The sequence below is a fragment of the Canis lupus genome, chromosome 25 (genome assembly GCF_048164855.1).
Source record: "Canis lupus baileyi chromosome 25, mCanLup2.hap1, whole genome shotgun sequence".
Taxonomy (NCBI): domain Eukaryota; kingdom Metazoa; phylum Chordata; class Mammalia; order Carnivora; family Canidae; genus Canis; species Canis lupus.
In genome coordinates, this window is record NC_132862.1 from 5,738,521 (window position 1) to 5,760,818 (window position 22,298).

Genomic DNA, 22,298 nt, shown 5'->3' on the forward strand with positions numbered 1-22,298 from the left:
GAAAGGGAAAGCAGATCATTTTATCCCTATTTAATTTTATTTTTTATATTTTAATTTTATTTTAGTACAGTCTTTTAACATTCCCATTTTGGGGGCACCTGGCTGGCTCAGTGGGTAGGGAGGGCAATTCTTGATCTCAGGGTTGTGGGTTCAAGACCCACTTTGGGTATAGAGATTACTTAAAGAATAAAATTTTTTTTTAAAGATTTTATTTATCTATTCATGAGAAACACAGAGAGAGGCAGAGACACTGGCAGAGGAAGAAGCAGGCTCCCTGTGGGAAGCCCAGTGTGCCATCCTGAGATTCTTGAGACTCCGGGGTCACTCCCTGAGCCAAAGCCAGCTGCTCAATGGCTGAGCCACCCAGGGGTCCCTAAAGAATAAAATCTTAAAGGGGCACCTGGCTGGCTCAATGGTTGAGCAGCCAGCTTGATGTGGGTTAAGCTCATGATCTCAGTGTCCTAGGATAGAGCCCCACGTGGGCTCCACTTGAAGATTCTCTCTCCTTCTGCCCCTCCCTCACTGGCCCACCCAAGGGTGTGCTCTCTTCCAGATAAGTAAATCTTAAACCTCCTCACCTTTTTTTTTTTTTTTTTTTTTTTAAGATTTTATTTATTTGAGAGTGAGAGAGAGAGAGAGTGGGCAAGTGAGCACCAGCACAAGATGGAAGGTGGGTGGGGAGGGCCGGAGGGAGAGAAAGCAGACTCCCCGCGGAACAGGGACCCAAACACCGGGCTCAAGTCCCTGATCAGGACCTGGGCCAAAGGCAGACGCTTAACGAACTGAGCCACCCAGGTGCCCCTTAAAAAAAAAAAACAAAAAAAAAACAAACAAACTTAAAAAAATTGCCATTTTATAAATGAGGCTCCAAGAGAGTAATGATTTACTAAAGTATATAGTTTGCAATCGGATATGGCTGATAAGTGATGGAAACCGACTTTCCTAATTCCTCCCCTCTCCGCGAGGGGCTGGAAGGCAGGAGGCGCCAGGTGGGCCCCGGCGTGCGGAAGAGGCAGCCGGAGAAGGAGGAGCCACAGGTGTGGCCGCGGGAAGGCGGCGGGGCCTGGGGAGGCCGGGCTCTGGAGCGGCGCCCTCGCCCCAGGTCCGACTCCCCGCGCTCTGGGAACCAACCCTCTCCCCGGTCCGCCTACAGCATGTTCCAAACCCTTAAAGGGTTAAAGCAGCTTCCACGTGATTTTCCCATCACCCAGGTAACTCCGAGCGCTGCTTTGTGCGAGAAAACGTGGGAAGTAAAGTCCCAAACCATTTCAGAAGGGGCAGCTAGCGAGGCACCCCTTCACCCCCACCCTCAACGGGGAAGCGCAGCCCTTTGGGTGAAAGGTGCCCCGGGGGAGGGGCTCTGCGCGCGGCAGGTGCGGGGAGCGGCCGCGGGAGGCAGCGGGGCCGGGGCGCGGGCCGAGGGCGCCCCTCGCTTCAGGCCCCCGCGGGGCTCGGGGCGCAGCAGGTTCGCGTCGGGCCGGTGCCCCGGGGGCTGGGGAGGAGGAAACCCGCGGCGAGCGGGGAAGCAGGCCGCACACACCTGGCGCCCGGTGGAATGAAACCTTAATTAATTATTAAACTGAGTTCCCGCGGGAGGGCGCGGGGCCGCGGCGGCGGGGCGGGAACGGCGGGGGGGGGGGCGGGGGGGCAGGGGGGAGGCGGGAGGGGGGGGAGGAGGGGGGCGCGGGGCGCCGGCTCGCCCCGGGGGACCCCGGCCGGAGGGAAGCCGCCCCGCGCTGCTCCGGGCGGGGGCGAGGCGCGGGCCCCGAGTGCGGGCGCGGGCGCGGGCGCGCGGGGACCCCCGGCCGGGGGCGGGCGCAGGGCGGCGGGAGGCGGCAGGGGGTGGAGGGAAGGGGCGCGCGGGACGGGCGGTCCCCGGGGTCCGGCTCCCAGAACAGAAGCCGCTTGTTTGCCCAGGACGGGGGAGGGGGCGCGCGGAGGGGGCGCCCGGGCTCCCGCACCCCTGCGCGGCTCCGGGGGCAGTGGGCCCCGCGCGGGGCGCGGCGGGCGGAGGGGGAGGGGAGGGGGAGGGGGCGCCAGACAATGGGCGCTTGTGCCTTTAAGGCGGGGAGTCCGGGAGCCGGCGGGGAGGGGACTTCTGGATCCGGGGTAGAGGGCGGCTGCGCTGGCCGGCAGGGAGGGGGCGCGGGCCGGGCGGGCTGCGGGCGGCGAGGCTCGCCGGGGCGCGGGCGGCGGGGGGCGCGGGGCGGCCGGCCGGCCGGCCGGAGCCCGCGGGGGCGGCGGGGCGGGGTCCGGGGCGGCGCGGAGCGGGGCCGGCAGGTGAGCGGCGCCGGGCGCGCGGGGTCGGGGGGCGTGGGGCGTGGGGCCCCCGCGCGGCTCCCGGGGGGCGGCTGGGGGCGCGGAAGCGCGCGTCGGGGGGGCTGGAGGGAGGGCAGCGGGGGCAGCGGGGGGCTCCGGGCTCCCATCCTCGCCCCGTTCCTCCAGCCGAAGCGAGCGCCCGGCCGGCGGGCCCGGGGACGGGCTGCTCCTAGGGGAGGGGCTGGCTGCGGTTTCTGGGGCGGAGGGTGGCTGTGATCGAGGGGGGATGCCCTCCGCCTGCAGGGGTGCCCTCCACTCCCCGCGCCCCGACCCGGCGGTGCAAGCGGTGCTGTGGGGCCCGCGGCAGGGCGCCACGGGGGGAGCCGGCTGTATTGCAAACGAGGCCTGGCTGCAAACCTAGACGTGGAAGCCTGCGGTGGGGACCGGCTCCCCGTACCCTCCCTTTACCAGAACCCCCCTGTGAGGTGGAAAAACCTGGTGGGGCTTGTGTGGCTGGGCGTGGAAGTGGGAGCCGCCTGCAGTCTTCGGGGAGACCAGAGACTGGGGAAGCAGGGAGAAGGCAATCCTGGACTTTCAGATACAGGCCCTGGGGGAGGCTCCTCTACATCTGGAAAGGCCTGGAATTGAGGCCCACTTCCCAGCATGGTGGGCGGTGCTGGCACTGAAGGGCCCTGCCTGGGCAGCGCCTTCTACCATGAACTTTCTGAAGTCGTCTTAAATCCCCTGGAGCCTCCTTCTGCCAAGGAGGGCAGGGGCAGGGGCAGATCGGGGTGGCCAGGGAGAGAGTTTGGACAGCGAGAAGCAGTGGGCAGAGCTATCCTTGGGGCTGGGCCTTGGCCTGCTTCGGACTCTGGGTCTCAGGCTGGAGAATCCGGACTGGGTGGGACTTGAGGTCTGGGAGGCACTGGGCCTCCAGCTGCCAGGCTGAATGAGTATGGCTCCGGCTGTGGGAGCCAGTGGTGCCTGGAGCAGCCGATCTGTGAGAGAGAGCAAGGGACCAGGACCCCGGGGAGGAGAAGGTCAGAGGCACAGGCTCAGGAGCCTGTCTCTGGGGAAAAGGGAGGTGGTCTGTGGTTCAGAGTGATGCGCTGTTTCTGGACAGTGAGGGTTGGGGGACCATATAGGGAAGTCCTGTGGCTTTGAACAGTGCCCTCCCCTGTTCCTTGTCGTATCAGCCTAGTCTGGGGTGCCAGGAGCGCTGGGAGCCTGGTGAGTTCTCCAGGGTGGGCAGTGCCTGGAGTGAAGCCGCAGGTAGGATGGGTGCAGTTAGTTGGACAACTACACAGCTCCGAAGCCATCCCCTTGGCGGAGGTGGGGGGGTGCTCAGGGTGTTCTGGGGATGGTCATGCGTTCTCCTGGACGGTGTCTGCCCCTTCCTCTGTGGGTATGAGCCAGATGCTAGGATGTGCTTCCAGGAGGCCGGGAACACAGCCAGAAACAGGTCCTTTGGGAACAGAGATCTGGCCATTTCGGGGAGGGGGGAGGGCCGTAAATATAGGGCAGGGGACAAGCAAGCGGGAGGAGGCTGAATGAAGCACAATGTCACGGTAGGGGTGGTGGGAAACCTGCCTGCTCTGGGCTCTGTCTCCAGCAGCTCTGGGGACTCACAGCCAAGGGCACAAGGTCTGATGGAACCAGATGTCTGATGGGCTGGGGAGGTGTGTGTTCTTGCTAATGGCTTTTCTGTCTTTTCATTTCTTTGACAGTGGCAGAGTTTGGGGCTTAGAGTGGCGTTGGGGGGCGGGGGGAGAAGAACTGCTTATCAGGTGTGGACTCCGTGGCAGATAGTCTTGGATTCTCTCCTCACGACTGTTACTATTCCCATTTTACAGATGAAAAAACGGGTGCAGGGAGGTAGTAACTTGTTCAAGGCTGTGCAGCTAGCGCACGGTTACTCTCAGGTCTGAGGCCTGGTCTTGCTCCAAAGCTCCTGCTTCTAATGAAGTATCTTGGGGAGCCAGGCTTCCTTTGGTAACTTTTCCCCAAACTCTTGGATTTCCCATCTGTCCCTCCAGAGGGTGCTGTTGGTGGTGGTAGAGGTTGAAGGGCAAGCTGCTCAGTGGGACGAGGGAGAAGGGATGCTGAGAGGAGTTGGCCGAGGGTGAAGTAGGGATGGGGGTCCTGCCTGCAGAGTGGTCCCCGGTCTGCCTTCTGTTTGTGGGCCTCTGGGTGTCTGAAGTGCTGCTTGTCTGTCTAGAGTGCCTGAGCCTGAGGCCACCTGGGGCAAGTGCTGGGCACCCCCCCGCCCCCACCGTGTCCCCCAGTGAGTACAAATGTCAAGGCTGCTAGCTTTGCCTAAGTACAAGGAGCCCCGGGGTGCCCTGTGGGCAGGGAGGAGTATATGGCACAGGCATCCAAGGATAACTGTGCTGTCATCCTCACTTTCTCTTGAGCCCAGCTTGGCTAGGAGGCACCCGGAGGGTGTTGTCCTGGAGTCCTCCCCACCCTGCTTCAAGGCACTACCCTCCCGGAGACCCGAGATCTGGAGCTGACCTGGCGGCCCAGGCAGGATCTCTGTAACCAGCCAGATAAAAGTGCCGTGGGTGGACCTGGTCTTCCTGTCAAATCTGTGCTCCAGGTGGCCACAGGAGCAGCTCCACAGGGTTCTGGTGAAGATCAGGTGGGATTGGGCATGCGGAAGGACCCGGGAAAGGTACAGCACAGAGAAGGCATGTCATACCCAGCCATTCTAGGAGCATTTATGTAGTCTCTATTAGGTGTGGCAGGTAGGGCGGTGAGCAGAATGGGCCCAAATCCCTGCCTTCATGGAGCTGACATTCTGGGGAGGAGACACAATGAGCAAATAAGGCAAATATATAGAATGGCCGTTGCTGATAAAGAGCAATGGAGAAAAATAAAGCATAAAGCTGGGAAGAGAGATAGGGAGCTCCAGGAAAGGGGGTTGCTATTTTAATAGAACGGTCAGGGAGAGACTCACTGATAAGGGGACATTTGAGCTGTGACCAGGACGAGCTCTTGTCGAAGGCAGAGGACACAGCGGGCACCGCAGTCCCAGGCCGGCCAGTGCACGGTGTGTTGGGGAACAGCAAGGAGGCTCATAGGACCGGGTGCAGTGAGAGAGAGGGACAGTCACGGGATTATCACTATTTGTTGTTATTTCACATTAGCTGCTCAGTGCCAATGCCCTTGAGCTAATTTTCTTTTAAAATTTTTAAAAAAGATTTTATTTATTTATTTTAGAGAAAGAGAGAGAGAGAGAGCGTGTGCTTGGGGTGGGGAGGAGGAAGGGGAGAGAGGGAAAGGGAGAAAATCCCAAGCAGACACTGTGCTGAGGGTGGAGCTAACACGGGGACTCGATCTCCCAACCCCGAGATCATGACCTGAGCCGAAACCAAGCGTCAGACACTTAACTGACTGAGCCACCCAGGCACCCCATCCTGAGCTCTCTTTTTGTCTTTTCAACATATTTCTTGAGTCCTTACCATGTGCTGGGCTCAGTACTTGGTGCTGAGGGATAAAGGGCTGAGCAAAATAGTTACAATCCCTCCCCAAAGTTTACAGTCAGCGGGGTGGTGAAACAAGGAGCAATTTATTTTTTTTAATTGTTTTTTTTATTTTAAAGATTGTTATTTATTTAATCATGAGAAACAGAGAGAGGGGCAGAGACACAGGTAGAGGGAGAAGCAGGCCCCATGCAGGGAGCCCGACTGGGATTTGATCCTGGGCCTCCAGGATCACGCCCGGAGCTGAAGGCAGCGCTAAACCGCTGAGCCACCCGGGCTGCCCAGGGCAATTTAGCTATAATTGTGGTAAGTACAATAGAGGAAACGTACAGAAGGTAAAGGAGACCAAACGCAGTTTGCAGTCTGCGTGGGGGAGCTGGGACACCTTCCCCGAGGAAGTTCCATCTAAGCTGTGACCCGGGGGAGAAGTTGAGCCTGACTCGGCGAAGTGTGCGTGGTGTGAGTGTGATGGGGACCGACATGGAAGGAGATTGCCTTTTGTATAGAGGTCACCGATTGGCAGCTCACAGGCTGAATTCATTCCATAGATGTGATTTATTTGGCTTGCAGTATTGAAAAATGTGAATTACTTGCCAACATTTAAAAATCAGGAGCTGTCACATTAAAATGTACATTTTTTTCAGCAGCTGTTGAAAAATCCGATCAGGCTCCACTGGGATGCCAGTGGCAGCTACCTACTGGTGTGGGGTGGTACGTGCCCCTGCTGTGCTCAGGGGGTGCACTCTTTCGTTCCTCCCAGATCCCCTAAGCCATGGGTGCCTTTGCTCATTGACATAGGCACTTGAGTTTGTCACCACCAACAAATCAGTGCTGTTTAGGGAAGAGGTGAACGTGTAAGTGTGCTGCTTTGGAGTCAGGCGGATCAGGGGTCAAATCCTGGTTCCTACACCTCTGGGGCTACTTGAGCTAGGGCAGGGCAGTTACCTCCCTCCCTCTGCCTCCAATCCCTCGCCTGTTGCCTATGGAAGGGGGATACCATTGCCTTGCTCCAGAATTTTAGGGGGGTGAGGCGTCTGAAGGGCTTCGCTTGGCCGGGAGGTGCTGTCTACGATGATAGCTCCCGGCGGCGGTCGGCTGTCCTGGTGTTAAAACCAACTCCTCCCTTTCTCTCAGCAGCATGTCGTGGTTTAGTGGCCTCCTGGTCCCCAAAGTGGACGAACGGAAGACAGCCTGGGGTGAACGCAATGGGCAGAAGCGTCCACGCCGCGGGACTCGGACCAGTGGCTTCTGCACGCCCCGCTATATGAGCTGCCTCCGGGATGCGCAGCCCCCCAGTCCCACCCCTGCGGCTCCCCCTCGGTGCCCCTGGCAGGATGAGGCCTTCATCCGGAGAGGCGGCCCGGGCAAGGGCACGGAGCTGGGGCTGCGGGCGGTGGCCCTGGGCTTCGAGGACACTGAGGCCATGTCAGCGGTTGGGGCAGCTGAGGTGGCCCCTGACGTGACCCCCGGGAGTAGGCGATCCTGCTGGCGCCGTCTGGCCCAGGTGTTCCAGTCGAAGCAGTTCCGCTCGGCCAAGCTGGAGCGCCTGTACCAGCGGTACTTCTTTCAGATGAACCAGAGCAGCCTGACGCTGCTGATGGCGGTGCTGGTGCTGCTGACAGCGGTGCTGCTAGCCTTCCATGCTGCACCTGCCCGCCCTCAGCCTGCCTACGTGGCCCTGCTGGCCTGTGCCGCCACCCTCTTCGTGGCGCTCATGGTGGTGTGTAACCGGCACAGCTTTCGCCAGGACTCCATGTGGGTGGTGAGCTACGTGGTGCTGGGCATCCTGGCAGCCGTTCAGGTTGGGGGTGCCCTGGCAGCCAACCCCCGCAGCCCCTCTGTGGGCCTCTGGTGCCCTGTGTTTTTTGTCTACATCACCTACACGCTCCTACCCATCCGCATGCGGGCAGCTGTCTTCAGTGGCCTGGGCCTGTCCACCCTGCATTTGATCTTGGCCTGGCAACTCAACCGCGGTGACGCCTTCCTCTGGAAGCAGGTGGGATGTCAGGGAGGTAGGCTTTGGGGCGCCAGGCGGGGAATGAGAAGGGGTTTAGTAATGGTTGGGTGGGTGGATACTGCGCGCAGGGATGTCTGGCTGTGTCCTGGGGAGGGGGCGGGAAATAGTGAGAGGCCAAGTTTCAGGGTCCGCTCCATCCTGGATCTGGAGCAGAGGGCACTGGCCGGGAGAGGCAGCACCCCAGGACCCAAGCCTGTGCTCTGTTTGCATGGGCTTTGGCCCGATGCCCTTGAACAGCAAGGCTGGTAGATGTGAGGTAGCCCTGGAGGTGGGAACATGACGGTTCACCCCGGGGCGGGGGAGGGCGGGGGAGGGCGGGGGAGGGCGGGGAGGACAGCTCTGGCCTCGAGTTGCCTTCCCTGGAAAGCAGCTCCAGGTGGTGACCTGGAGGGATCAAGCAGGGTTTGGATGGACTTCGCAAGGGAGGACTTGCTTCTCTCCTGGACCAAGGCCATCTCTGAGAGGACGGGGAGGGGGATGAGTGGGATCAGTTTTCCCTGGGGCTGGGAGCGGTTTGAGTGGAGTTGGATGTGGAAAAGAGGGGCCTCAGGGTCGGATCTCTTCCCCCTGTCTTCCCACTGAGCACCAGGGGTCCGGCAGCCCTGCGGGGGGTTCTGGGCCCACGCCAGCCAGTGTGTCCGGGTTCTGTGTGGCTTGTGGGGTGGGGTGCGACAGCACCATGCTGAGTGAGAAATGAAGGCTTGGCTGCTTGTCCGATGGGCTGTGTTCTTCTCTGTTAGATCCTAGACAACTGACTGACCTCCCTTCGCCCAGCCTTGATTTCCCGGTCTGTAAAACTGGGATAAAAATAGTATCTACCTCATATGAGAGGTTGCTGTTAGGGCCCCACCCTCCCAGAGGGGAGTAGAAGCCAACAGGGCAGGGTTCTCACCTGGGGGCAGGGAGGTGTGGGAGTGCCGGAGGGGATGGGACTCAGGGAAGGGCCTTCCCGGAAGTCCCCTTCGGCTCCATGTGGCTGCCACCGTCTCAGGTCACCCCCCTGACCGGGGAGCAGAGACCGGGCCATCTTGCCTGGCTGATCCTTCAGGGCACAGCCCCTAACCAACATACCTCATGATCCCTCTGTCGGCACTCGGATTTCGGGGGTGCTGCCCTCTGTCTTGCTCCAGTTTTGAGGGACTCAGCCTCTGCTTTGCTGAGGGCCCGTGGTCGGTGTAGCCCACCCTACCCTGCCCGCAAAGAGGAAGTTGCCCGGGGCTCCCAGGGTGAGAAGCTGGGTGCTCTGGCATGATGCCCTTCTCCGCCCAGCTTGTGCTCCAGAACAGAATGTACCTTTTTAAAAGAAACTTTATAGCCCATTTGTTTGTGGAGCAGCACCCACAGGGCAGTCAGACCTCTTAAAGGGCCAGGGTCTTTCTGCCTCTGCTAGCCCCCCACTTCTCCCTGGGGTGGCTGCTGCCCTGGGCTTTGGAGCTGGACTGCCCTCCTGGGAAGGGAGGAGCTTGGAGGTGGTGCCTCCCTTCCTCTCTACCTCCTCTCCGGCTGGCCAGGGGTAGGTGGCTGTCTCTTCTTTGCTCTCAGCTGGCATGGTGCCCAGAACCGGGCCCAGGGCCTGACTGGGGAGGCACAGCCCCATGGAGACTGGGACTTTGCAGCCTCCTGCCTCCCCAGGGGCACCCAGCTGCAGCCTTATCCTCTGTAGGTCTCAGCGGGCACATTCTTAGGGTGAGGAGAGGAAGTCACCCCTGCCCCTGCGCCTGTCTGTGGAGCCAGGGTTGCTCATACCTGGACCCCTTCTCCGAACTGAGGAGGATTGATTCCCCGTGTCCAGTTGGCCTATGCATGCCGGGGTGGCCTGGGGCTGTGGCCTCCTTTCCAGGCTCCTTGGACAGTCCCTGACCAGACCTAGGCCTGCTCACACTCGTGGGAAGGAGCCTTCAGTCCTCCCTGACCCACTCATTCACCCAGTGACCCCGGCCCCGCCTGGAGTCTCCTGGAGCGCCCCAGCATCCATTTTTTCTCACAGTCGGATAGGGGTCCTAGGGGTCCGGTACTGATCCTGATCTATTTCAGTCTCTCGTCCCCCTTCCCCTTCCCTCCACCATGACTCACTTTTTCCTCTTAGGCTCCTGGGGCCAGGAAGGGAAGTTGCCTGGTTAACCCCTCCTCCTTCTCCCCCACTGGGGGCTATTCTTAGAAACCCCTCAGGGAGATAGTGTGCCCCCCTCTTCACCCCTGCTGCTGGGAGGGGGGCCTTGTGAACTGGACTGGGAAGGAAAGCTAGGCGGCCAGTCCTTGAGGGTCAGAGCTGGAAATGACTTGGGGGTTTGCTGAGCGTACCCCTCTGCTTTACCTAAGAAAAATGAAACTGAGGTCCCAGAGATTAAGTGACCTGCCCAGGTTTGCAGGACTAGTTCTGGTTCTGGGCAAAGCCCAGAACTCCTGGCTTCCAGTTGGTGCTCTTTCCCTCCCTTCTCCCCAAACCGGAGCCCCGCCCCAGCCAACTCTGGGGTGGATCCACAAGTGCCAGGTTAACCCCTGAACTTCTGGAAACACTGAGGCCAGTTCTCCTTAGACTTGCCGTCCCGTGAGTGCTATTGATGCTGAGGAGGGCTGACCACCCTGAGATCGGGGTCCTCGGGCATGGGGCCTGGCTGTGCCAAGTACTGGCGGCACCTGGGCGTGGTGGAAGAGAAGGTCCCATGTTAGTAGAATTGATGACTCCCAAGCCTGGGCTCTGAGGCTGGGCCTCAAGAGCTTGTATAAGTGGAGTGAGTAGGAATCTTGGAAATCTGGAATGTACCACGCAGTAGGGTTTGGACACAGGCTTTGGAGACTGTCCTGGATTCAAGTCCCACACCAGCCACTATTAGCTGTGTGATCTTGGGCAAGTGACTTAGCTTCTCTGTGTTTGAGTGCTCACCTTTAAAAGGAGATACTGTTACCTGTTTCATAGAGAATAAGAGATCCGCTAGTTACCGTATAGGAAGCAGCTATGGAAGCCACGCATATTAAACAGGCAGCCAACAGATTAGCTCCAATAATAATAATAATGATAATTATCATATCACATTATGTCAGAGCAGGGAGGGACCTTAGAAATCTTGTCCCTCTCCAGGTTCTAGGTGAGCCTACAGAGGCCCAGAGAAACGAGATGATTTGTCCTAGGCATTCACAGGACGATATAGAGCTCAAGTCTCCTGGGTGTTGTCCTGTGAGGAGAACCACATGCAGAAGGAGCAGCATTTGTCTTTATTTGGGCTGATTGTGGGGCAGGAAATCATAGTGTCCTGGGCTCAGGCCCCATGACCCGCCTTGCCCTGGTTGGTGCCTCTGCTCCCAGGAGTCGTGAAAAGGTCCCATTTCTAGCTATGGAGCGATCCAGGCAGGGGGCCGGAGTCCTGTGGGAGGAGAGGGAGCTGTATTACAGGGGTGGGGACAGACAGGGCACAAGATCCTGGCTTTCTCCCCACAGAGAGCCTAGCAAGTTGCACCTGTGTGTTGTGGGGGCGGGGGGGGGGGGGCGTCACCAGTCTGCCTCTGCCACCCTCTTGCAGCTCGGTGCCAACATGCTGCTGTTCCTCTGCACCAACGTCATTGGCATCTGCACACACTACCCAGCTGAGGTCTCTCAGCGCCAGGCCTTTCAGGAGACCCGCGGTTACATTCAGGCCCGGCTGCACCTGCAGCATGAGAACCGGCAGCAGGTGTGGCTGCCCTCCCTGTCCAAGCCCCCCCCCCCCCCCCGCCCCCAATAACCAGCAAACTGGTTCCACCGCCTTGTAGCATTCCATGGAGTAAGTGTGGGTGGTCCCCCTGAGTGTTCCCCGGCAGCACACAGGCCCTGTGACACTGGGGTTCCTGTCCTGTCTGAGGGTGGGAGAGGATAGATGGGAGCGCAAGTGAGGGGGTGCATGGCTGGGGGGGGGAGGTCCGAAAGGGAAGCTCAGGTCTCCAGAGGGGCCTGGGAGGGCTCTGGGGTGGTGGAGGCATCAGGAGGGATCAGGAGCCTCAGCGTGAGGCTGAGAAGATAGTGGTGCCCTGTTGCAACCACTGGTCTAGGAACGGCTGCTGCTGTCCGTGTTGCCCCAGCATGTTGCCATGGAGATGAAAGAAGATATCAACACAAAGAAAGAAGACATGATGTTCCACAAGATCTACATCCAGAAGCATGACAATGTCAGGTAGGGCGGGGGTGGGAGGGTACCCGGAGGGATGGGGGCCCTGGGAGTCCCTGAGGGCCATGGGGTCCTTCCATCTTCTGCCGTTGTCCACAGCATCCTGTTTGCAGACATTGAAGGCTTCACCAGCCTGGCGTCCCAGTGCACCGCGCAGGAGCTGGTCATGACCCTGAACGAGCTCTTCGCCCGGTTTGACAAGCTGGCTGCGGTGAGGGGGCTGGGCCACACGTGGTGTGAGCATAGCTTTAAACTGGGGCGGCCTGGCACGGTGGGGACAGATGGCGACTCGGTGAGGGTGCTGGGCGGGCAGGAGAGTGAGAGCGACTCTCCCCAAATCTCCCCTTTAGGAAAATCACTGCCTGAGGATCAAGATCTTAGGGGACTGTTACTACTGTGTGTCGGGGCTGCCGGAGGCCCGGGCAGACCATGCCCACTGCTGTGTGGAGATGGGGGTGGACATGATCGAGGCCATCTCGTAAGCGGTGCCCCTCCTAGGTCCCTGGAACTGAGGGTGCCCCGGCCGGCCTCTGCCCTTGGCTTTGTCCTCAGGAATTGTCTCGTTTTGGCTAATCCTCTGTCTTGGAGCCTCTGCACCTTAGACCCCAGCCAACAGGCCGGGGGAGGGGGTGCGGGGGGAGCCCCAGGGAATGGGGCTGGCCTGGCGAGGATGCTAGCTGCGCAGGCCTGCGGGGAGAGCAGTGACCCCTCCCTTCGTAGCTCCGTTCCACCGGATGCCGCAGGGCCACCACTGGTGAACTCGCTTCACAAACGTTTGTCCTTGGGACCCATGCAGCCTTTTGCCCGTGTCCAGCCAGGGCTGTGCTGCTGTGGCCTGCGTCTGGCTCTGTCCCTGTCTACTTGGCTCCGAGGGGGAGTGAAGGGCCCGAGCTCGGGGCTGGGAGTGGGGAAGGTAGTGCCGGGAGCCGAGCCAGAGCCGCCTCTTCCCAGGCTGGTGCGTGAGGTGACAGGTGTGAACGTGAACATGCGCGTGGGCATCCACAGCGGGCGTGTGCACTGTGGCGTCCTTGGCCTGCGGAAATGGCAGTTCGACGTGTGGTCCAATGACGTGACTCTGGCCAACCACATGGAGGCGGGCGGCCGGGCCGGGTGAGTGTGGGGTGCAGCAGGTGAGGGGTGGGAGCGAGGTGGGCGAGGCCAGGTCTCACCCTCCTGTCGGCTCACAGCCGCATCCACATCACCCGGGCCACGCTGCAGTACCTGAACGGGGACTACGAGGTGGAGCCGGGCCGCGGTGGCGAGCGGAACGCGTACCTCAAGGAGCAGCACATCGAGACCTTCCTCATCCTGGGAGCCAGCCAGAAACGGGTCAGGCCGGCGGGGTGGGGGGTGGGCGGTGGGCGGTGCAGGGCGATGGAAGGGCGGACGTGGGCAGCAGAGACATCTTCTCTGGGCCCCTTTCCTGATCCCGTACCCCTGCTGCCTCCACAGAAAGAGGAGAAGGCCATGCTGGCCAAGCTGCAGCGGACGCGGGCCAACTCCATGGAAGGCCTGATGCCACGCTGGGTGCCCGACCGCGCCTTCTCCCGGACCAAGGACTCCAAGGCTTTCCGCCAGATGGTGAGGGGCCCGCAGCACGGGGACCCGAGGCCTCATTGTCCTGACACTCTGTGCGCCCTTCCCTCTTCTGCCTTGTGGTAGGGTGAGGCGGGAGGGTTGACTTCACCCCCAGGGTCCCAAGCCTCGCCAGGTCAGCAGTGCTGGGGACGGGGAGGGGGTCATGGGGGTGAAGGCGGTCCGTCCTTCCCCTCACTTGCACACTTTGTCCCTTTCTCCAGGGCATTGATGATTCCAGCAAAGACAAGTAAGTCAGGTTATTGAGGAGGGAGGAAGAGGAGGGAGGAGGCACTTGCACCCTGGGACAGGGCTGCGGGGAGCCGAGACCCCCTCTTTCCTGGACCTTAGGTGTGTCATGTGGGAGCAGGTGTCACACAGCCAGCTCACTCTGTCTTTTGGGTGCCGCCCGTGCCCTCCCCTTCTCATTGCCTCTCCTGCGGCAATGCTCATGCCCCCGGTGAAGCCATGTCCCCTGCCCTCAGCCGGGGTGCCCAAGATGCCCTGAACCCCGAGGATGAGGTCGATGAGTTCCTGGGCCGTGCCATCGATGCCCGCAGCATCGATCAGCTACGGAAGGACCATGTGCGCCGCTTCCTGCTCACCTTCCAGAGAGAGGATCTTGAAAAGAAGGTTTGGGGGATTTGAGGGCAGAGGGATGAGGGCGGGATGAGGGCTGGATGAGGAGGGGCTGGGATGGCTGAGCACAACTGAGGCAGCAGCAGAGGTTATTTCGGGAATGGCGAGGGGGCGACTACAGGGCGCAGTGGGGATCCCTATCCGCGGGGCCACTGCTGCTCCTCTCTGAGGCCCTGGTAGGGCCCTGCCTCCCCCAGGCCAGAGCCCAGCACCCAGCTCAGCCTCCTCTCCCTCAGTACTCGAGGAAGGTGGACCCCCGCTTCGGAGCCTACGTGGCCTGTGCGCTGTTGGTCTTCTGCTTCATCTGCTTTATCCAGCTCCTCGTCTTCCCACAGTGAGAGCCCTGCCCCTCCTCCCTCTGCTCCTCTTCCCCACCACTTCCCAGAACCTTCCCAGACACCCGTGCAAGCTCACGGTCTGTGGAGCCTGGGCCCTGCCCATCTGGGGAGTGGGATGAGGATGCTCAGACATTCCAGAGTAACATCTTCCCTGGCCCTTTTGTGCCCCAGCTCAACCGTGATGCTTGGGATCTACGCCAGTATCTTTGTGCTGTTGCTGATCACCGTGCTGACCTGTGCCGTGTACTCCTGTGGCTCTGTACGTCGGGGGTTCCTCGTGGGCTGGTTGGGGAGGGCAGGCCGCGCCACCGTGGTGAGAGGTCACACGGGGAGAGGGAGGAGAAGGCCAGGCCTCCTGCCCGGGGCCCCATCCCTGGTTGGCCTTACCCTTGGCTGACGCGGTCTCTAATTCTTGGTCTCTCGCCTGTCTGCAGCTCTTCCCCAAGGCCCTGCGACGTCTTTCCCGCAGCATCGTCCGCTCTCGGGCACACAGCACTGTGGTTGGCATTTTTTCAGTCTTGCTAGTGTTCACCTCTGCCATCGCCAACATGGTAAAGGCCCAGTGGGGATTCTTCTACCCTTTGTCTGTGCCAAGCACTGCTCTGGGCCCTGGGGGTAGGTAGAGGAATAAGACCCATTTCCTGCCCTCCGAGAGCGAGAGCGTGTTATCTCAAAGGAGGGGGTTAGGTTAACTCTTTTCTCCTTGCTCCCCCTACCTCCTGTCATCCTTCAGTGAGCACTTTGACCCCCAGGGTATGAGGCACGGGGCATGGCTGTTGCAACCACTCTCTTGCGTGCTGACCCTGATATGTCTCCCCCAACTTTTGCAGTTCACCTGTAACCACACCCCCATCCGGACCTGTGCAGCCCGGATGCTGAATGTAACACCCGCTGACATCACTGCCTGCCACCTGCAGCAGCTCAATTACTCTCTGGGCCTGGATGCTCCGCTGTGTGAGGGCACCGCACCCACTTGCAGCTTCCCTGAGGTGTCCAAGCCGTGCTCAGGCGGGATGGGGGGCTGTCCCGATCAGTCCTAGCTGTTGACCCCTCTGTGTCAGGCCTGGTGATGGGCACCAGAGTCCCTGCCGGAGGAGCAGCCGGGGGCTCTAGTGTGGTGTGGGGCGGCGTGTGGAGGCTGAAGGACCTTTGGGTTTGAGGTTGAGGAGGGGTGTGCAGGGCTCCTCCTTCATGGGGTAGGGGGTGCCATGGCTCCTGCCTTCGTCTAACACCACCTCTGCCATCACCCCCCAGTACTTCGTTGGGAACATGCTGCTGAGTCTCTTGGCCAGCTCTGTCTTCCTGCACATCAGTAGCATCGGGAAGTTGGCCATGATCTTTGTCCTGGGGCTCATTTATTTGGTGCTGCTTCTGCTGGGCCCCCCAGCCACCATCTTTGACAACTATGACCTGCTGCTTGGTGTCCATGGCTTGTGAGTTTATCCTTAGCCCTTTTAACCCCCAAAACGCTTCCTGACCCTGCTGGTCACTGTGAGCCTCTCTGGTGCTCAGGCCTCTTGTGCCCTTGTAATGCCATCACTCACCCCTCACCTGTGGGGGGAAAGGAGGCAGTGGGAGGAGCTCCCAGCATAGGACTCCACAATCACCCCAAGGAAACCCCAGTCCTGGGAAGTCCCTGTGTCTTCAGGCCAGACATTTAAAAAATTCCCTTTCTTGTTCACATGGTTCTTTCATATCCATTCTCTTAACCACCTGTAGGTCACACAGCTGCTTGGCAGCAGAGCCCTGGCTAGGAACCAAAACTTCTGACTCCTACTTAGGGGCTTGGCCTGGGACACCACACTGGCTTTCCCTCTGCAAACCCCATCCCTTGTGATACGGGGCCATAGGTTGGTGTGGTAGGAAAAGCCTCTGGAGTCCACTTGGGTTTGAATCCTGCTCTGCTGCTCGTTAGCTGTGTGACCTTGGACAGGTGAGTTAACTTCTCTGAGCCTCAGTTTCCTCATCTGTAAAATGGCAGTGGCACCTGTATCCTAGGTGATTGTAAAGACTATGGTCACTAACGTTTGTCGAAGCCTTACTGCACGCCAGGGGCCGTGCTAGACCGTTTGCATGTGTTATTTAGATCTCGTCCCTCTTTTACTGATGAGGAAACAGGCCTAGACTTAAGCAACTTGTTCCGAGTCTCAGGACAGGTAGGTAGAAGAGCTAAGAGTGAAACCTTCTCTCAACCTCTGCTCTTACTGAGTTACTGTAAGCACAAGCCCTGGCCCTGTGCCTGATTTTGTGCTATGTGCTTGGTAAATGCAGTTTCTGTCTCCCCTTCCCTGTCCCAACTCAGCAACTTAAGAAGAACCGATGACTTTGTCTCTTGTATCTTCCTGCCAGGGCTTCTTCCAATGACACCTTTGATGGGCTGGACTGGTGAGTGAGGGCTCCGGGGCAGGGAAGGGTAGGGCTGCCACATGCCTCTTTCAGGCACTGAGCTTGCCTCTGCTTACCCTCAGCCCAGCTGCGGGGAGGGTGGCACTGAAATACATGACCCCTGTGATTCTGCTGGTGTTTGCCCTGGCGCTGTATCTGCACGCCCAGCAGGTGGAATCAACTGCACGTCTGGACTTCCTCTGGAAACTGCAGGTGACTGAGTGGGGACAGAACCTGGGACAAACCAGAAATGCATCTCGTTGGCTGGCCAAGGCTCGGGCCGCTCAAGCCCACTCTGGCTCCAACCTGCTCCGTGCCCGTCCCCTAACCCCTGCTTCATCTTGTCCCTGCCCCTCTCATCCCTTTGAGTCTCCGCTGTCCATGCCTTTCTTCTTCCCCGTGGTTCCCTCTGATGACCGTCTCCAGGCACTGGCTCCCACTTCTTGTGAATGTTGGGCAGTGGGTGATGGGTGTGGTGTCCACAGGCAACGGGGGAGAAGGAGGAGATGGAGGAGCTCCAGGCCTACAACCGAAGGCTGCTGCATAACATTCTGCCTAAGGACGTGGCTGCCCACTTCCTGGCCCGGGAGCGCCGGAACGATGAGCTCTACTACCAGTCGTGTGAGTGTGTGGCCGTCATGTTTGCCTCCATTGCCAACTTTTCTGAGTTCTATGTGGAGCTGGAGGCAAACAATGAGGGTGTCGAGTGCCTGCGGCTGCTCAACGAAATCATCGCCGACTTTGATGAGGTACTTGTCTGTTTGGCTGCTGCTGGCAGAGCACCTGGGGGGGACGAGGGCAGTGGGAAGAACTTTGGGTGGGAAGGCCAGGATTGGGGGGCTGGCTGGATTGGGAGGGGGAAGGAAGGGTTGATGGGACCCAGAGATACTGGGATAGTAGTCAGGGTAGGTACAGTGGGGACAAGACCAAGGACCCACTGTGGTGTCCGAGGCAGCAGGGAGGTCCGCCCCAGTGGGGCAGGGTCATCACTGCTGGGGAGCAAAGGACATGAGGATCTGTGGAGAGGACAGGAGGGTACCAGGTGGATGTTACTGAAAAAGGCGGCAGTAATCTGTGGACAGAACCCCATGAGCCCAAGTAAGCAAGATGGGCTCCTGAATAGAGAAAATGGAAGCAAACACGAGGAAGTGTCCAGAATATCCAGCTCAGGAATGGGCCATTTACGGTCTTGGAGCCAAGTCACTCCTTCACTCTGGCACTCGGTTTCCCAAAAAGTGATGGTTAGAATAATTGATGGCTAATATCCCTTGTGTGGTTTTGGATTCTGTGAGGGAGCATTTGAAGTTGACCTGAAGCTGTGTGCCAAAGTTCTGGCCTGGGGCTCTGATGCCTGCCTGGTGAAGGCGGCCTTTTTTCCTGGCTCCTCAGTCCCGCCTTGAGAACACCGGCTGGAAGGCGGGGCTCGCTCACTAAAAGGAGGGGAGCTGTTGCAACAGGGAAGGGGGAAGAGGCCGAGGCCTGGCCCGAGTGAGCACTGGGCAGGGCGCGTTCGGCCTCTCCGCCTTGACAGCCAGGTCTCCCTGTGCCGTCCAGATCATCAGCGAGGAGCGGTTCCGGCAGCTGGAGAAAATCAAGACGATCGGTAGCACGTACATGGCTGCGTCGGGGCTGAACGCCAGCACCTACGATCAGGCCGGCCGCTCCCACATCACTGCCCTGGCCGACTATGCCATGCGGCTCATGGAGCAGATGAAACACATCAACGAGCACTCCTTCAACAACTTCCAGATGAAGATTGGTGAGATGGCCTGGTCGCCTGGCAGCTTTGCCTAGGCTGTTTCTGGGTGAGGCAAGGAGGCAGGTTAGGGGTTCCCCATCAGGAATCCTTTGGGATGTCCTTTCTCCCGCCTCCTACCTCGTCTTGTATTAAGAACAGAGGTCATTGACCGAGGGCCTGCTGTGTGCCGGGCGCTGTCCTGGACATTTTAGTCTTCACATTATCATCCCCTTCTACAGAGAGAGACTGACTCTCAGATTAAAGAACTTGGCCGAGGTCAAACAGCCAGGAGGTGGCTGGACTGGGATTCAAAACCAGGGTTATTGAAGCTCCAGGACCCATTGTCCTCTGAGGCCAGTCTGATGAGCTGGGAGCTGGTGAGCGGGAGGGGTGGCTAACGTTAGGGGTTCTGGAGTCACTCTGGTTTGAATTCTGGGTGTTCCACTCACTGGCTTATTTAGCACATCACCCAACTCCTCTCAGTTCCCTGAGGTTATCTGCAAAATGGGGATGATCCCTTTTAGGGCCGCTGAGGGGATGAAATGATGGAACGCTAAATGCTTATGAGAGGGGTTGCACAGAGTGAGCATTCAGGGGGTTAGCCAGTGTTAGGGCAACAGCTGCCTTAACTCCGGGGAGCTCCACAGGCCTAGATCTTCCATTCTTTACAACCAAGACACTTGTCACTTTGCCACTTTCTCCTCTGGGTCCTTCTAAAGGTTCCAGGAGGGGGGATGACTCCCTGGGCTGACCCTGGCATGTCCACTGGTCTCAGTTTTTTGCTGCTGTCCCCATTGCAGGGCTGAACATGGGCCCAGTTGTGGCAGGCGTCATTGGGGCTCGGAAGCCACAGTATGACATCTGGGGGAACACGGTGAATGTCTCTAGCCGTATGGACAGCACGGGGGTTCCTGACCGAATCCAGGTGAGGAGGATGGGTCCAGAGGGCTTCTGCGGGTCCCTCTCTGCAGTCAGCTAGGACAGGGGTAGGGTGGCAGTGTTCTGTGGTTGGGGGGGCGGAGGGCCGGCGGGGGGTGGCTAGCATGATTAGAGAACCCCTGGACCCCTGCAAATGCAGCAGGAAGGATCCCAGGCTAAGTGGGTTCCCCTCCCATCCCCCAGGTGACCACGGACTTGTACCAGGTTCTAGCTGCCAAAGGCTACCAGCTGGAGTGTCGAGGGGTGGTCAAGGTGAAGGGCAAGGGGGAGATGACCACCTACTTCCTCAATGGGGGCCCCCCCAGTTAGCAGGGCCCAGCTACAAGTTCAGCTGTCAGGACCAAGGTGGGCATTTAAGTGGACTCTGTGCTCGCTGGATGGAGCTGTGGCCGGGGGCACCAAGCCTCCAGACCCTGCTGACCACAAAAGGGAACACCTCAGCAGGCTGTGCTTGGACCATGCTCGTCTGCCCTCAGGCTGGTGAACAAGGGATACCAAGAGGATTATGCAAGTGACTTTTACTTTTCTAATTGGGGTAGGGCTGGCTGTTCCCTCTTTCTTCCTGCTTTTGGGAGCAGGGGAGGCAGCTGCAGCAGAGGCAGCAGGAGCCCTCCTGCCTGAGGGTTTAAAATGGCAGCTTGCCATGCCTACCCTTTCCCCTGTCTGTCTGGGCAACAGACTCGGGGCTGGGCCCTTCCTTTCCCTCTTTTTCCTGGGAATATTTTGTACAAAGACTGGGGCAGGCATGAGGAGTACCTATTCCGTGCTTGCCTCTGCTATGCCTGCATCCCCAGCACTGGCCTTGGGTACCCCACCCCAGTCTGGTCTCCCTTCTAGGCACAGGGCAGAGGAGGGAGACACTCTGGGGACCCAGCTCTGTCCGTATTTCAGGGGAGTATTTCCATTTGCCAAATCTTAGTCCCATGATCTGTCCCCAAAGGGGAACAAAGGGACTTTTGACAGCTTAGATTTAGCCCCAGTTCCTGCGCAACTCCAGGGAAAGGGGCATCTGGCCTCATTGGTACTGTGAAAATGGCCAGCCAGAGAGCAAGCACGTATGTGGGGATGTCAGAAGATCAGGAGCTGGAAGTACACCTGCAGGTGCCAAAGTGAGCAGGCCGGCCAGGGAGTGGGGTGGTACCAGACTCTTGATCTGAGGGCCCCACTGGGGTCGGGATCAGGTCACTCTGCCCCCATGCTCTCTTGCTGTCTGCCGGCAAAGGGGCACAGAGCATCTCTACCCCCTCTGTTGCCAAATAGAAAAGGGTCAGGGCATGGAGGAGGATGACCCTGGTCCAAACCTGTCCTCCCAAGTCTTTGGCACTGGGGAGGGCCTGTGTGTCTGTGTCATGTGTGTGCATGTTGGCTTTGGTGTGTGTATCTGTTTCCCAGGTTTGTGTGTGTCCTTGTGCTCCTCCTCAGCTCCCTACCTGGGGCTGCCTCTCTCCTGTGGGCCTCTGTCTTCTGGGAATAAGGCAGAGTTTCGGATTTCAAGGGATGGAGAAAGATGCCTTGGTTGCACAGGAGTGGCATGGGGTATGGTAGTAAGAGGAGGGGGTCCCTGGGGAGAAGAGTCCTTTTTGTGCCAAATCCCTAAGTGCCATTTGGGGGCTGTGTGCGTAGCATGACTGTGTCCCTGCCTGGGGCGGGGACCCAGGTGCCTGCTTGAGCCTCAGTGCTCCAGGCACTTGAACCGTCTGGGGTTTGGTGGCCAGAGGCTCAGGAACTTCCTGGGTTCCCCAGCTGGTGGTATACTTTGGGACTGGGGTAGCATGGGATCTCTCTGAAGACCCAGATACTGGTACTTAGGGGATGGGGCAGGGAACCTGAAACTTGGCGTTCTCCAGCCTTCAGTCTCAGTTTAGCATGTTCCTGGCTCCTCAATCCCCATGAAGCCTGCAAGGACTAGAAGGGTTGGGAGGTTGGACTCTAGATACCCTTCCTATCTCTGCCTTCCTTTCACCGCTTTCTCTGCAACCTCCTTGCTTCAGGCCTGAATTAATTGGTGCCTTGGTTTCTCTGTATCTATTTATAGAGTCAGAGGCATTAGCCTGAATTTTGCTTGAAGATCATTTTGTCTTGGAGGTGATTAGAAAGACCGAGGAGAGAGGGTCCCAGAGTTGCTGGGACCTCTTGCGGAGGCCTGGTTCTGGCTCATATTGCCTCCCTTGGGGGATCTTCATGCATCAACCAAATGGGCTATCAGGCACTTCATTAGCCATGGCAGGAGGAGGGGAAAAGACTAATTGGTCCAGACAGAAAATCAGCTTCCTTTCCCCAGCCATACCCCTGGATAGGAAAGGACTGCTTGGAGCCCTTGGGTGGGAGTGAGGATATAAGGAGACCAGAGGGGAAAGACCTCAGTCTTGGGTGACTTGTCTTTGCTTCTTGCCAAGTGGGTCCTGTCCACACCCTGACTCCCCATACCACAGTGCCAGCCATGCCCTTCTCCTGGGCTCCCATTGCCCCCTTTCTCACCAGGTGATGGGGGAGTCAGTGGATGGGAGGCCCATGGACTTTGGTTTTATAATGTAACCACTGTGGCGGGGGGAGGGTGGTGTATCATGTATTTCAGTGAAATATTTAATATATTTAAATATCAATAAAATCAAATTCTTTGTAAAATTCCCAGCTCTCTGAAGATGTTCTGGGCCCTGGGTTGGGTCAGCAGTGGCAGAGCTGGGCATAGGAGGCAGCCTCCTGCCAGAGTGCTGTGAACCTCTTTCCTCTGTGCTTAATGGGCTTCCTCTGGCTGTCTTGCTGCCAAGGTGAAGCTGCAGTGTC

The 22,298-nt window shown here is 58.9% G+C and overlaps 1 protein-coding gene across 14 annotated transcripts; it reads left to right on the top strand.

The window, feature by feature from the left end:
- Window positions 1–1,071: 1,071 nt before the first annotated feature.
- Window positions 1,072–22,139, top strand: ADCY6 (adenylate cyclase 6). Of its 14 annotated transcripts, none has more exons than XM_072798099.1 (23): window positions 5,267–5,311; window positions 5,864–6,050; window positions 6,879–7,740; window positions 11,280–11,429; window positions 11,785–11,906; window positions 12,000–12,111; window positions 12,251–12,378; window positions 12,852–13,010; window positions 13,088–13,229; window positions 13,353–13,481; window positions 13,700–13,725; window positions 13,937–14,108; window positions 14,351–14,448; window positions 14,624–14,711; window positions 14,887–15,003; window positions 15,283–15,441; window positions 15,707–15,885; window positions 16,802–16,837; window positions 16,921–17,050; window positions 17,323–17,586; window positions 18,392–18,596; window positions 19,376–19,500; window positions 19,698–22,139. In XM_072798099.1, the coding sequence occupies exons 3-23, from the start codon at window positions 6,883–6,885 to the stop codon at window positions 19,821–19,823; spliced, it is 3,525 nt and encodes a 1,174-aa protein (XP_072654200.1). In that variant the 5' UTR covers window positions 5,267–5,311; window positions 5,864–6,050; window positions 6,879–6,882; the 3' UTR covers window positions 19,824–22,139. The 14 variants fall into 14 exon arrangements, with proteins under 14 accessions (XP_072654197.1, XP_072654196.1, XP_072654205.1 ...); XM_072798107.1 differs by having other exon boundaries at window positions 5,290–5,311; window positions 6,882–7,740; window positions 13,961–14,108; XM_072798096.1 differs by lacking the exons at window positions 5,267–5,311; window positions 5,864–6,050 and adding an exon at window positions 1,072–1,211 and having other exon boundaries at window positions 6,882–7,740.
- Window positions 22,140–22,298: the final 159 nt, after the last annotated feature.

Excerpts from the sequence above, each read along its gene's own strand:
- ADCY6 (XM_072798094.1), top strand. The coding sequence starts at position 3,919 with ATGTCTGATGGGCTGGGGAG. Across the intron at positions 3,939-6,881 it reads ATGTCTGATGGGCTGGGGAG|CATGTCGTGGTTTAGTGGCC; the intron begins GTGTGTGTTCTT and ends TTCTCTCAGCAG. Across the intron at positions 19,501-19,697 it reads GGGTTCCTGACCGAATCCAG|GTGACCACGGACTTGTACCA; the intron begins GTGAGGAGGATG and ends CCCATCCCCCAG.